The following is a 12496-nucleotide window of genomic DNA, read 5'->3' as shown; positions in this document are numbered from 1 at the left end:
TTTATATGTATATACTGGGGGGGAGAGAGAGAAATACAAGTAAGCTATTACAGGAGTAACAGCCAATACAGAAGGTAGGGAACTTTAACAAAAATTCATGTAATTCAGGTTACTATACATCACCTGTCTCTACTGGGTTAACATACATTAAGCAAGTTTTAACTTATGTCCTGAAACTGCAAGAGGAATCTGATTTAGAGAATCCAATGCATTTTACCAAGCTATACACTTATTTCCATTACAATTCAATCTTTAAGTAAACTGCATTTCTCTTAAAGGAATGAAAGAGGAGGAAGAGCAAAATAATATGAAAGATAGGAAAAATGTTGCTGTTCATTACAATTTTCCATTTTTGTTGAAACACAGCAGGAGAGCAAAGCCACAGGCTTCTCTACTGCTCTTGCATGCCAGGAGGGATTATGCAAACACTGCAACCACCCAAATCTTATTTAAATTATAGTCATTGTTCCCCTTTTAATGGTTATACTTTTGCCTGCTTTCACTCAAATATTGCTGCATCCTGCTTTCCGCCAACTTAGTCCCACTGGGAGTCATCAACTCTTAATTACAGACGAACAGATCTCTGAAAAATACTTCTGAAAAAAAAAAGTAGAAAAGAAAGCAAACCTTAAGTGCCATCTAGTGGCCGATTATTAAAAAAACATTAGATCAAAAAAATTCTGAACATGCCACAGAGCAAGGTAACTAGCTGAAATGAAGCAGTGCTTGAATTCACAACCAGCAAAGACGCGGTTAATTATTGGGGAACCAGGAAAAGGTAAAAAATATCTTTTCAGTAACTTTCAAGATTTTTGGCCTTAACTGGAGAGCTCAAATGCTAGGAATTATAGATCACTTGCTCCTCCATGACCCTTAGCAGTTCATCAGAATCCATATCTTTCCAAATTGTCAGGTGTACTTCTGTTAAAATCAGAAAATAGAACCCTTTTCACATCTCAAAATGGAAGCCAACTCATAGGGGTGAATCTAGACCCAATTATCTAAATTCAAGTTAGCCTTTTCCACCCAACTCACTTGAAGTTCAAGGCCAGATTTTTCTCCGTCCTTATTTGTAACAGGTCAAATTCATTTCTAAAAGAAGGCAGACTGTTAGCTACTCGTGTCCTTTTCCTTTCTCTACAGGAAAAAGCCACTTTCTGCTGCAGATAGGAATTCCTCACCCAAATATCTTCTAATAAAAAAGCACGTTCCAAGTAGACAGCTGTATAATTCCTCAAATTTTAGACAACTCTTCTTGGAGATGTGTGTCCTTTCTACATATAACCAGTAATTAACAGTATAAACTTTAGTAGCTCTATTTGAACCTGTTTAGTGATAATAGAGAGCAGACCAACAACGTATTTATTTTATATATATATTTTTTGTATAGCATTTTTACTTTCAAGTTGCTTCAGAGCTTTCCATTTTCTTCAGTGTCATACATACAATGAGCCTCAGAAAGATTCTGAAGAAAAGAACCTGTATAGGTAGATGTGTTCGATGTAAGACTTGATGCATGTTAGTTTCTAGCTTCTTGTGGAATGACTTGGCCTAATGTCATCCAGTCAATGACATACTAAACCAGCTTTACGCTGAATCACAAAGCTAATTCATAACTATTTAATTTAGATAGGCTAGATCTCAGATGAAGTAATGAACAACATCAATGCATCTATCAGTCCTTTCTTCTTTCTGCCTACAAAAAAATTCTCAAACATGCCAAATTTTTAATGTTTACAAGATCAAATGTGCCAAGTCTAGCTTACAGTTAAAGAGGGAGAAAAGTATCCATCTATCTTCTCTCTGCTCACAGGATGAAGGGAAGTTTGTAACAGTCAAAGGAAATTAACAACAACCACAAAAACTCCTCTAAAGCACACAGTTTTGTGCCTCCCATTCGCCAGATTGGAAGACAAAATACTTTCATGGTAAAAAGGAAACATTAAAATAAATTCAAGGGCTTTCCATGTTCATGGTAATGAACAAAAAAAATGTACAGGTGTTGATATAGGTTCTGGTCTGTGATAGCAACTAAGAACTTCAGAGCATTCAATAACTGATGTGTAACTCTTGTTACTTTCTAAGAAGTATTTATCTTCGGTAGCTTTGCTACTCATACTAAAGCAAGACTTCATCTACTAAAGGAGTTATCTGGAATTTATTACAATAATGCTGTTGTGGACGTATACGGGGAGTTCACTGTAGAGGTTAGCTTGAAAGCATTTGCACTGACTCAAATAGGCAGGTTTGTTTACTTTCCAAGTTTCTTACTGGCAGGAACCTTGCACTAGTCTTAAAATACTTCTAAATAAAAATACTTTTCAAAATAAGCAAGATATTTTTCATAAAGACACTTATCAGCCTGTACCTTGACAAAACAAGCAAGCATGGATCAATACATTTACTGTCATGTTTCTTCCTCATGCATTCTTGCTTCTCAGGTTGGTATTTCCTAGAAAAAGCATGTTTCTTCTTATCTCAGAATCTGGAGTATCATTATTGTTCAACTATGTAAATTAATATTTTCCAAGTTACAGCAAACAATGCATAAATCAATAAAGCTTAATTTTATTCTTGTAGGTTGCTGCCTTGAGATCATCCTGTATCTTTTAAGGACTTAAGCCAGTGTATCCCTTGTTGTTTTTTTTTTGTTTTGTTTTTGTTTTACTAGGAGGGAAGAGGAGCAGCAAAACTTACTCTCAAACTCTAGCAAGAAATGGGTTTACAGAAAAGAATTTATTCTTATTTTAAGACATTTAAATAGTCTTTGATAACTGAAGATCCTTTCTGGCAGATTATATAAGGGAAGATGCTTAATATCAAGATCATTTTTCCAACAGATTTAGAACCTTATTACCATGACGTGCTTCTCACTCACAATACCCATTGGCATGGTAAGCCTGTGTATTACAGATAGAACAGTGTTGTGGTAAGGCTTTAAGAGAAAAAAAGCAGTGCTTAGCGGGTAATGCACATAAGGGGAACGGTTTTTACCTTGGTAAAAGATGTACTTGCAATTTCACCACTGCCAAGTCAAAGTAATGACTATGGATAATGGAATTAGAATGCTGTCATCTTTGTTTTCCAGCTCTTCAGGGTAGTGGGACAATATCATAATGTGCCAAACTTTGGAAATGGCTAGTAGTAGAAAAGGATGCAAAACAAGGACAAAAAACTATATCCCAATACCAGCAAGGAGAATTCTGTGAACATCTGGGTCTACAAAAACCTTTCTACCTTGCCACTGGGATCCATTCCAAAAGGTTTTGTTAACTGGTCAAAATGGATTAAATACTCCAACTGGAGAAAAAAGGTTTGATTCTGAATCATCAAAACAGTGTGTTCTTCCATACAGTACCTTATTCATGAAAGTTGAACAGCAGTGTGCTTCATAGCATTTATTTACTATATTGATTTCCAGATGAGTTGTAATGTTTACTTAACACACCATATTCCCTGCTCTTTATCTAGTGAACTGAAAAAATGTCTATTTGAGAACCAGATAAGGATCAAAATTAGAACATTACCTTTGAAACAACCATTTTTAACAAGTCATAGGAGATGCAGTATTGAATATCTTCACCTTATTCCAATTTAGAGATTACAGTAGGAAGCCATATCAATACACATATTATTGCTAACTCTGTACAAAGAAAAACTCTTGGTACAAAACATTGATACACACAAAAGCTTTCTTTACACAAATATTAATGAGGACAAAATATTTAATAATAAAAAAAAAACAACTAATAGCCCAAGAAATTCAAAATATTACATCTAATTCAAATGCAAATTTAGAAGTAGAACAATAAAAAAGCAATAGAAAGCACATTCAAATAATTTTCAGTTCTTTCCAGTAGAACCAAAGCCACCTTCACCACGTTCTGTATCATCTAGAGCCTGAAAGACAACAATTATAACAAGCTTGTTTAGAGTTTTAACTTGCCTTCAATTCCTGTATAACCAGTACTGTTTATCATAGCAGACAGTGCATGTACAAGGGCTGCCCTGAAAGTTACACCTGCTATTATGTTGGCTCATGACATCAGAGGCAGATGGTGGTGGTACGCCAGTGGAGGTTGAACCTTCCCACCAATATGCCTTTATGTTTTGTTGCTGTGTCACAGATGGCAGCAGAGGGGCAATCTGACAAAGAGCATATCAGCACAGCGAGGCAGCAGGTGGCACATTTCAGCAGTGGTGACAGCAGGTCATTCTGCTAGTGCAGATTTTTATAAGTACAGCATGCAGTGTCTTATCATCACTGTCAAAAATGGTGATGACTATATTGAAAAATGCAGTTTTGCAGCTAAGAATTTGCTCTATCAACCAGTGTTATTGTGCTCTTTGTGTCTGTTGTAGTTTCCACGGCAATAAATAGGAGGCATTACTTTCAGAGTGACCTGCGTACTTGGCTTCTCATAGTAGATCAGAACTGTCAGTAACTCAAACCGAAATATTTTAGGAGTCAGTTTTCAGTGCCTTCCGTAAAAGCTTAAATAAATCCCACACTGAGAGACTACAAATTCTAGCATACTCTGAAGCATTTCTCACCTGCTTGCTATCTGTGAAAAACTTTGAAATAAAAAAAATCAGATCGTGCATGCAACGCATAAAGGGTTTTACACAAAACATTACAAATTGCTGCTTAATAGTTAAAATAGTTTTAAAGCAAAGTATTTACCTAACGCAGAAATTTCATCTTGTCTACAACTATCTTAAACTACTAATTGTTGAAAATAAGCAAATATTTCCCTTTGGTAACTTACCTGAACTTCTTCTAGCTCAGGATAGAAAATGCGTTCACAGATGAGCTGGGCAATTCTATCTCCTTTCTTAACTACAGAGAAGTTAAATTATTATTATTTCCTTAAAAAAATCCATACAAGTTTAGATAATCTCTTTCCAAGAGTTTCAGAATGTAATAAAATACTTATTTGAAATTTAGTTAAGCAAATATTGGAAACCCCAGAAAAATACAGGCTATGATAAACTTGTGCTTAGCCCTTGTAAATGAAGTTCCAGCAGCAATATCAGCTTAAGGGAAATTCCCTCATTCCTGCTGCTAGACTGTGGCATCCTAAGCACTGTTGCGCATAACTACTACAGAGACTCAGACAGTGCTTGTATGATGTAGCTCTTGTGCGGATTCAATCTAAAAACTTGTTTCCCTGGGGCATTCTATATTCTAATCCCTGGGAATTCTATTACTCTATGAAAAAAAATAATAACAAAAAATTGAATGGATAAAAGGAAAACAAAACCTTTGGCTAGTACCCAACTTGATTCACAGAACTTTTTTAAGAGGCTTGTGCTGTGAAGTTGCAGAAAAAGTTGTAAAAATATTGGCAATATTATAACTGGGTCCTGTGCATTTGGGAAGGGAGAGCGTGATTAAGGGAAAATCATTCTTTATTATTCATGTTTCTCAGAATCAGAGAAGTTTTTATCTCAAAATTGTTTATTGTAGAGAAAGAAAGAATCCTAATACAAAGTTGCACTTCAGTAAAGGTCATGAATCTGAAGGTTAGCTACGTAGTTCTTTTCTGCACACTGCTTCATTTACTAGGAGTGCAAACTTTTCAGATTTCCTTAATAGGACATTGTTAAGTTGCCAAGATTTTGTTAACTGTAAAAACGGTCTCAGATAAAATTGCCATCTCACAGATTTTTAAACAAAACTTAAATTCTCATTTCCCATCAGATGTCTAAAAACAGGCTTTGCTTAGCTTGACACCTACCTTCAAAAGTCTCCTTGCCAAAGTTGAAGAGTACCACGCCAATGTTTCCCCTGTAATCCTCATCAATAACACCAGCTGATATATGGAAGAATTAAAGGAGATATCCAATTAATAAATGTTGCCAGTATTTTAAACAATGCAAGTTTAGATTGGTAACAACTGCAGTATCTCATGCTGGTACACTTTATGCTGCTCAGGCACAATTAAACATGGGTCCAATTTTCAAAGCGGGTATTTTGAAGTCTGCTTACACTAAATGCTAAAGTTAGGTGTCCTTCCTAGACATTGCAGGTACCATACATACAAAATACTACCCATAGAGACTATAAATGCCAAAGAAAATTGTAGTATGACTACGCCTTGAAGTTTTATTACTGAACATATATACTTAAGAATAGAAAATTGAGGGTTTTTATTAGTTTCTTCAATTGTGTAAAAATATTGCGTTATATATTGTTCATTACATTACTGTATGGTCTCTGGACCTGGAAGTGGCAATTATTATTTATTTTAGACCAGGCTCCAGTTAATTAAGTGCCAATTACATAAAGATCTTCCTGCAAATGCTGAAGTGCTCTGAAGATGACTGTTGAGCAGCCCTCTCCACCCTTTCCAGTCCAATATGCAGGGTTAACAGATATGTTGTATGTGAGAAGAGCTTGAGCACCATTGAATCTTGCCAAATGACCTCAGTAAAACACAGCTCCTCAGGCAGTATACATTTTCTGCCAATAAAGAAAGATGTAAATGAAAGCTAGCTTTTATATTTAGCAGCAGCATCTACAGGAAATTCTAGACCTTAGCACTGCTCTCCAAAAAAGCTCTGGCCACTTTTACTTCCTTTCATTTGAGAAATTTTCAATTACTTTGTAAATGTCACTTCAGAATTCAGGCGTCCGTCTTCGTTTCAGCAAGCTTACCACTATGGAGGATGATCTAGTCCCAAAAAAATGGAATGATGTGTAAAAAGAGAGATAGGTTAGCTCTCTAGGAATTGAAAACTGTGTGATACTCAAGATAGAAACGACTGATGAATATTTTAGTGGTTAAACTGAAGTCAGCGGCATTAAGTCATTTGTATTATTCACCAGAGGGAGAAAAGCTTTCTCTAAGCATTCAAATTTTGTAAGCTTAGCTATAAAGTAAACTACATTTGTAATGAATCTACATATTGCTTCAGACTTGTTTTCTAGCAGGCAAGAACTGTACTTCCCACACAGTTCTGAGGATGAAAGCTTTCCAGAGGATACAGAGAGGAAGGATAACCTTCCTCAGCTGTATATCTAATATAAACAGAACTTGCGATCGAACTTGAAAACTGTGTATTAAGAAATACTTCAAAAAAAAAAAAATTGTGTCCAAAACTCCTGGTCTAAATGCTGTGCTGAATGGCTGTAATATTTACAAAGTTATGATAATTTCAAATTCTGTTAGAGATTTTGTGAAATTTATTGCATTCCAAACATTTTCTCTTCACATATTATACTCAATTGGTCTTACTGAATTTAACCACTACCACCATCTAGATTTTGAGTTTAAACTATACTATTTTTATTACAGAAACACCTGACTAGAAATTCAATGTTTTGGGCACACTGGCAAAACTTGGTATCCAGAAGCTTTCTCTCTTGGCATTGTTATTCCAGAACAGCAAGTTGCAATAACTATACGCACTGCTGAGCACCAAGACTCTGTTCTAGAATACGTGTACTGGGTGGAAATCATCTAAGTCATTTTTGGAAAAATTGTGCATTAGAACTGGCAGTCTGACATATGGTCTTACTCTGTCAGAAGTTTGGCATGTCATCTGTTGGGAAAGCATCCACACCTAACAGATGTGAATTCTGAATGTGTTCTTGCATGATCCCATATTTTTTTTCCAACCCAATGATCTGCAGGACTTCTTATTGTATATTTTTCCTTAAATGGATAATGGCTTTCATTGTGACAGAAGTACTTGGGCAGGACAATTAAAACCTTATAACTGGTTTGGTTTTGTTTTTCCAGAAGTCCTCTACTGTCAGTAATAATTTTACTCATTATTTTTAAGCTGTTTTTTTTTTACAAATTGAATGCAAGCCATCCTGCTAAGCACTGTTTATTTCCTTCAAGCACTTCCTAGTCTAACTTTCGGATTGGAAAGATTGTTACAGAGGTGTAGCAGAAATGCTAAGTCGTGGCCTGAAGCAGTGATTGAGCACCTGGTGGGAAGGCAGGGCCAACCCAGGGGAGCTCAGGTGCATGCAATGCAATGCAATGCATCTGAGTGACTGGAAGGGGTGCAGCAAGGATCCACCCCTTCCCAGACCCTCATTTAAGGGTTGGCAGTGGAGGCAAGGGGGTCTGGCTGAAGATCTCTGCCTTCCCCTGAGGTCTTTCAAGGGTAAGTAGATTGTTTCCTTTGTTTCTGTGTCCATGGCTGCTACATCTGAGCTAATCCTCACTTCCTAGAGCCTAGGACTTCGCTATCTTGCTATTCTTGCTGTGCCTTTCATCACATTACAGCATTACAAGAGAACATATTTTTTTTCATAAAGAATGAAAAAAAAATTTAGAAATATTATCTATAAGAATCACATTATAGTAGATGATGTATATTATAGTGTCTGGGGAATAGAATGGAGAAGCTTTGATTCCTATGTTAGTGGGGTTTTTTTTTTTTTCTGGTTACTCAGGAAAACTTAAAAACACCAGAATGCAATAGGCCTAAAATAATTCTGATACAACATAAAGCCTGAATGATGTAAAGCTGGCATAGATGCTCTGTTTCAACCTGATACCAGAAGCATACAGCAGATGCAGCCAGACTTTCATATGCCCCAAAGCAGACTCAATAAAGCAGTTCTGCAGCAGCTCTAAATTTACTTGGAGTTGCCTTTGCTTTATGGCTAGCCTGGCATCAGAGAGGATGCCTGCAGTTACCATCCTAATATCCAGAGCCCTGTCTGTAAGCAAATACAGGCTGAGCATCACTCAGTACTAGTCTAAGCTTGTAAGTTGCTTGGTACTTACACCTGGGTTGTGTCAATGTCTTGCTATTGCTACAAGCTGTGTGACAAAAAAAATTGAACACAGCTCTAATGAAGGACATGGGGGACTGGTGGAAGGCAAGCTGGATGTGACTTCCCCTATGAGGATAGGTTGAGATACTTGGAGCTGTTCAACCTGGAAAAAAGAAGGCTCTGTGGAGAACTGAGTGACCTTTCAATAGCTGAGGGGGGAGGGGGGGCAACAAAAAGAAGGAACAGACTCCTCAGTGAGCTCTGCTGTGGCAGGACAAGGGGAAATATTTGAAACTATAAGAAGGGGGATTTAGATTTAAGGAAACAGTTGTTTTACAATAATAATAGTGGTTAAGCACCCTGGCAGGAGGTGGGTTTTTTGTTTTACTTTCAGACTTGAATTAATGTACGAAGTTAGAGCTGGAATTCTATATGCCTTCATTTAAATTAATTCAAATCTTACACCAGACTGAAAAAAAAATTCATACATAGCTCTTTAGTGAAAATGGAGGAAAAAAAGACTAAAAGTAATCTTTAAAGCCTAAACCAAAACATAATTTGTCAGACATTGCTTACAAGAACATTATTAATGATTTTCTTATAGTAACCTTATAGTACCTTGTAATTCATCAAGTAATTCAACTAACTGTGATTTGTTGAGTCTCTGTGGAATTAATCAGTTATCTCCTTTTGCCAGACAGCTAGTGAAGCTAGCATTATTTTACACCTATATGAAATTAAGGCATTTTACAATTAAGATTATATTATAAAGTTATAGTAAAAATAACAAAAAAATCTTACCACCAACATCTATAAAGTGCTTTGCAGCTAAACCGGAACGTGGTGCTAGAAAAAACAGAATTATTTTTGTAAGTGCAATACAACGTATTTATAGATTAGTGTGTTTGTACAAAGTTGTGTTAGCAAGAAATGTTCCCACGGTCTATCTAAAATAAATGTGACTTTAGAGGAATGGATAGAGATATTGTTTTTTATACAAACAAAACCAGCTGCTACAGCCTACAATAAAATTGGCATCTTTAAATTATATAAATTCATCCTTGATTAGTCCACCAAATACAGAACAGGTTTCTTCAAAGAATGCTGGAGTAGGATGTTATCCACTGTTCTGGACTGGTCTTAAAGGACTATTCTGGCAGTCCATTCTAGTTATGATTGGAAACAATATTTGACAATTTACTAAGTACACTGCATACAGATAAATTAGGTGTGGGCTTTTTATATTCCTTGGTCTACTTTGAGATGCTTAAATGTTACCGTCTTCAAAACTTGCTTTGTTTAGAATAAAATAAACACATATTCACTCTTTTTAAATGAAAGAACACAGCAAACTGAGTATTTCCTTTTACTGGACTAGAATATCTTGTACAGGTTCCCTCCATGATTGTCACTAAAAGTAGTCTATTATACGAGATTTTTAACCTCAGGACCAATTTTTAAACAATCTGTGTGTTTTCCATATGTCCCTTACCTTTTGGTCTTCACCTTTTTAATTATAAAACTGCAGGGAAATAATCAATGATCACATCACCTATAAAGCTGTAGGCAGGATACAGCTCTCTAGCATGAGGGTTAATAAGTCACATAGGCATGTGAACTTTTTGTGTGTGTAGAGTAATTCTGAAAGCAAAATCTAAATGTAAAGGTAGCTCCAAACCTCCCTGGTATGAGTTCTCAGCTTTTTTTTATAGCCCATTTGCTTACCTACTCGGCCATAGCATCCAGCAGGAAGGGCAATTTGAATGTCTGTTTTCACGACAGCCTTTTCCATGGGTGGGATGACATAGTCATAGGCACTGCGTTGTGAGAAGAAATACTAGTTTATATAGAATCCTTAAAAAAAATAATAGGAAATGCTGTATCTGAACGTACAAAGTTATTCAGAATTACTCCTGCTGGGCTGTGACAGTACGACCTACCATCATGAGCTTATCATACAAGAAATGCTTACAGACCGACGATGCTGAGTGCAGGTCCTTACAGACGAGATAATCTCTTTTTGATGGCGCTAGCTTTCCGTAGCGTCATTTGGATAGCGTAATCATGAGGCTGCTACTCTTATCTGCTTTTAATTGGTAAGAGAGATAAAGCATGCAAGTTTAAATTGAAATCACCGCGGACTCGGGGCGGGCCCCTCCCTCACCTGTACAAGTCGTAGCCCGCGGCTCGCGCAGAGCCCTTGGACGGAGTGCAGGCGTTCTTGGACAGCTTGGTGAAGCGAAGCCGAGCGGAGGGCTCCCCGACCGCTGAGCCTTTCTGCCTCTTGCTGGGGGACGGCTGCAGGGCGGCCTCGGAGCACGGCATGCCTGCACGAGAAGGGGGAAGGCGGGAAACGAGCGTCTGCAGCAAAAGCGCGCGAAAAAGCGGCAGCGCCCACTGCAGGCGGAGGGGAGCCCCGATCCCTGCACCCCCGCCGGTTAGAATGGCCTCGCCCGACCCCTCCCCAGCGCCCACCTCCCCGAGTGGCCCTCTCGGTGTCAGTTCCCGCCCAGCTGCGCTCCCCGCCGTCAAGCGGCAGAGCGAGGGGCGGAGAGGTGCGCTGAGGCGGAGTGTGGTTCCCCTCTCGCGTACCCCTCCCCCCCTTACTGCGCCAGTGGGGCCGTAGCTTCTGTCTGAGACGCGAGGCGGGCCTCAAGGCAGCCGCCATACGGACGGCGGAACGCGTCAGAACGGCTGTGCTTCTCGCCGCTTTCCGGCGGTAACAGTCTCCCGAAGCGCAGCGGGGGTTTCCCCAGCCCCGCTGCTCCTACGTCCGGGCTGTACCTGCCATGGGGCGTGGCGGGGGCCTCGGCAGCGGCACGACAGCGCGGGGCTCCCCGGGACGAGGAGCGGTGGCGCCGCGCAGGGCTGGGCGGACCCCGCGGGGCTCGAAGTGTTGCCGGGGGAAGCGATGGTGGCTGCACGGCGGGAGGAGCCAGCCGGCAGAGTCGGGGGGGCTGCGTGGGGCGGGAGCGAGCAGCGGTGCAGGTCGCCTCGGCTCTGCCGGGGCATAAAGCTTCTCTTCCTAAGGAGGCTGTAGATAGGAAAGCCTCCTTTGCTGTTATCGCTGCCCGCGTGTCTCAGCTTAGGCATGGCTCTGGTCAGATTTAGGGGCGTTTAGTAGTCATAATCACTGCACCCGTACCATCCTTTCTAAAGGACTTGCCTGAATTCACACACGGAATCATAGAAAGGCTTAGCTTAGAGGGGACCCTATAGCCCCCTCAGCCCCAATCTCTGCCATGGGCTGTGTGCCCTCAGTTCAGCTCCCAGAGCCACCCAGCCTGGCCTTGGGCACCTCCAGGGATGGGGCACCCACAGCTCTGGGCAGCCCATGCCCAGGCCTCACTGCCCTCCGAATGAAGAGCTTCTCCCTCACATCTAACCCCAATCTGCTGCCTTCTTGTTTAAAGCCATTTTTCCTTGTCCTATCACTATCAAAAGTTGCTACCCTTCCTGCTTATAAGCTCTCCTGAAGTACTGGAAGGCCATGAGAAGATCTCCCCCGGAGCCTTCTTTAAGCTTTCCTGATGTGGAAGTGATTCCTGCTGGATTTTTGGTTACAATACCTGTGCTTGGTCACCTTGGATGTATTCTCTGCATGAGATCGAGTGTATGTGATTGTTCTTGCTGTTACAGTTCCTAAATGCAGCCAGATGGCAGTGAAACCATTGCCGCACGCTGCCATTCGATTGTGAAAAACAGTATTTAGAAAAACATGCAAATGTGGGTTTTCTTTATTGCCATCCAGCA

General features: G+C 39.5%; 1 protein-coding gene across 3 annotated transcripts; it reads right to left on the bottom strand.

The window, feature by feature from the left end:
* Positions 1 to 2717: 2717 nt before the first annotated feature.
* Positions 2718 to 11669, bottom strand: DUT (deoxyuridine triphosphatase). 3 transcript variants are annotated; one of them, XM_085233545.1, is made up of 7 exons: positions 11528 to 11669; positions 10908 to 11070; positions 10469 to 10560; positions 9545 to 9589; positions 5742 to 5816; positions 4770 to 4840; positions 2718 to 3900 (listed from the first exon to the last, which is right to left on the bottom strand). In XM_085233545.1, the coding sequence occupies exons 1-7, from the start codon at positions 11532 to 11534 to the stop codon at positions 3844 to 3846; spliced, it is 510 nt and encodes a 169-aa protein (XP_085089671.1). In that variant the 5' UTR covers positions 11535 to 11669; the 3' UTR covers positions 2718 to 3843. The 3 variants fall into 3 exon arrangements, with proteins under 3 accessions (XP_085089671.1, XP_085089670.1, XP_003209502.2); XM_085233544.1 differs by lacking the exon at positions 11528 to 11669 and adding an exon at positions 11351 to 11509; XM_003209454.5 differs by lacking the exon at positions 11528 to 11669 and adding an exon at positions 11219 to 11500.
* Positions 11670 to 12496: the final 827 nt, after the last annotated feature.

This window comes from Meleagris gallopavo, chromosome 12 (assembly GCF_905368555.1).
Source record: "Meleagris gallopavo chromosome 12, MGAL_WU_HG_1.1, whole genome shotgun sequence".
Lineage (NCBI taxonomy): Eukaryota > Metazoa > Chordata > Aves > Galliformes > Phasianidae > Meleagris > Meleagris gallopavo.
This window is presented reverse-complemented; position numbering and strand designations above follow the sequence as displayed.

Coding starts and splice junctions, on each gene's coding strand:
- DUT (XM_003209454.5), bottom strand. CDS start 11,411: ATGGCGGCTGCCTTGAGGCCCGCCTCGCGTCTCAGACAGAAGCTACGG. Junction 4,841..5,741: donor TGGCAAGGAGACTTTTGAAG/GTAGGTGTCAAG, acceptor ACTTCTCTGTAG/TTAAGAAAGGAGATAGAATT. Junction 3,901..4,769: donor CTGAGCTAGAAGAAGTTCAG/GTAAGTTACCAA, acceptor GTTGTCTTTCAG/GCTCTAGATGATACAGAACG.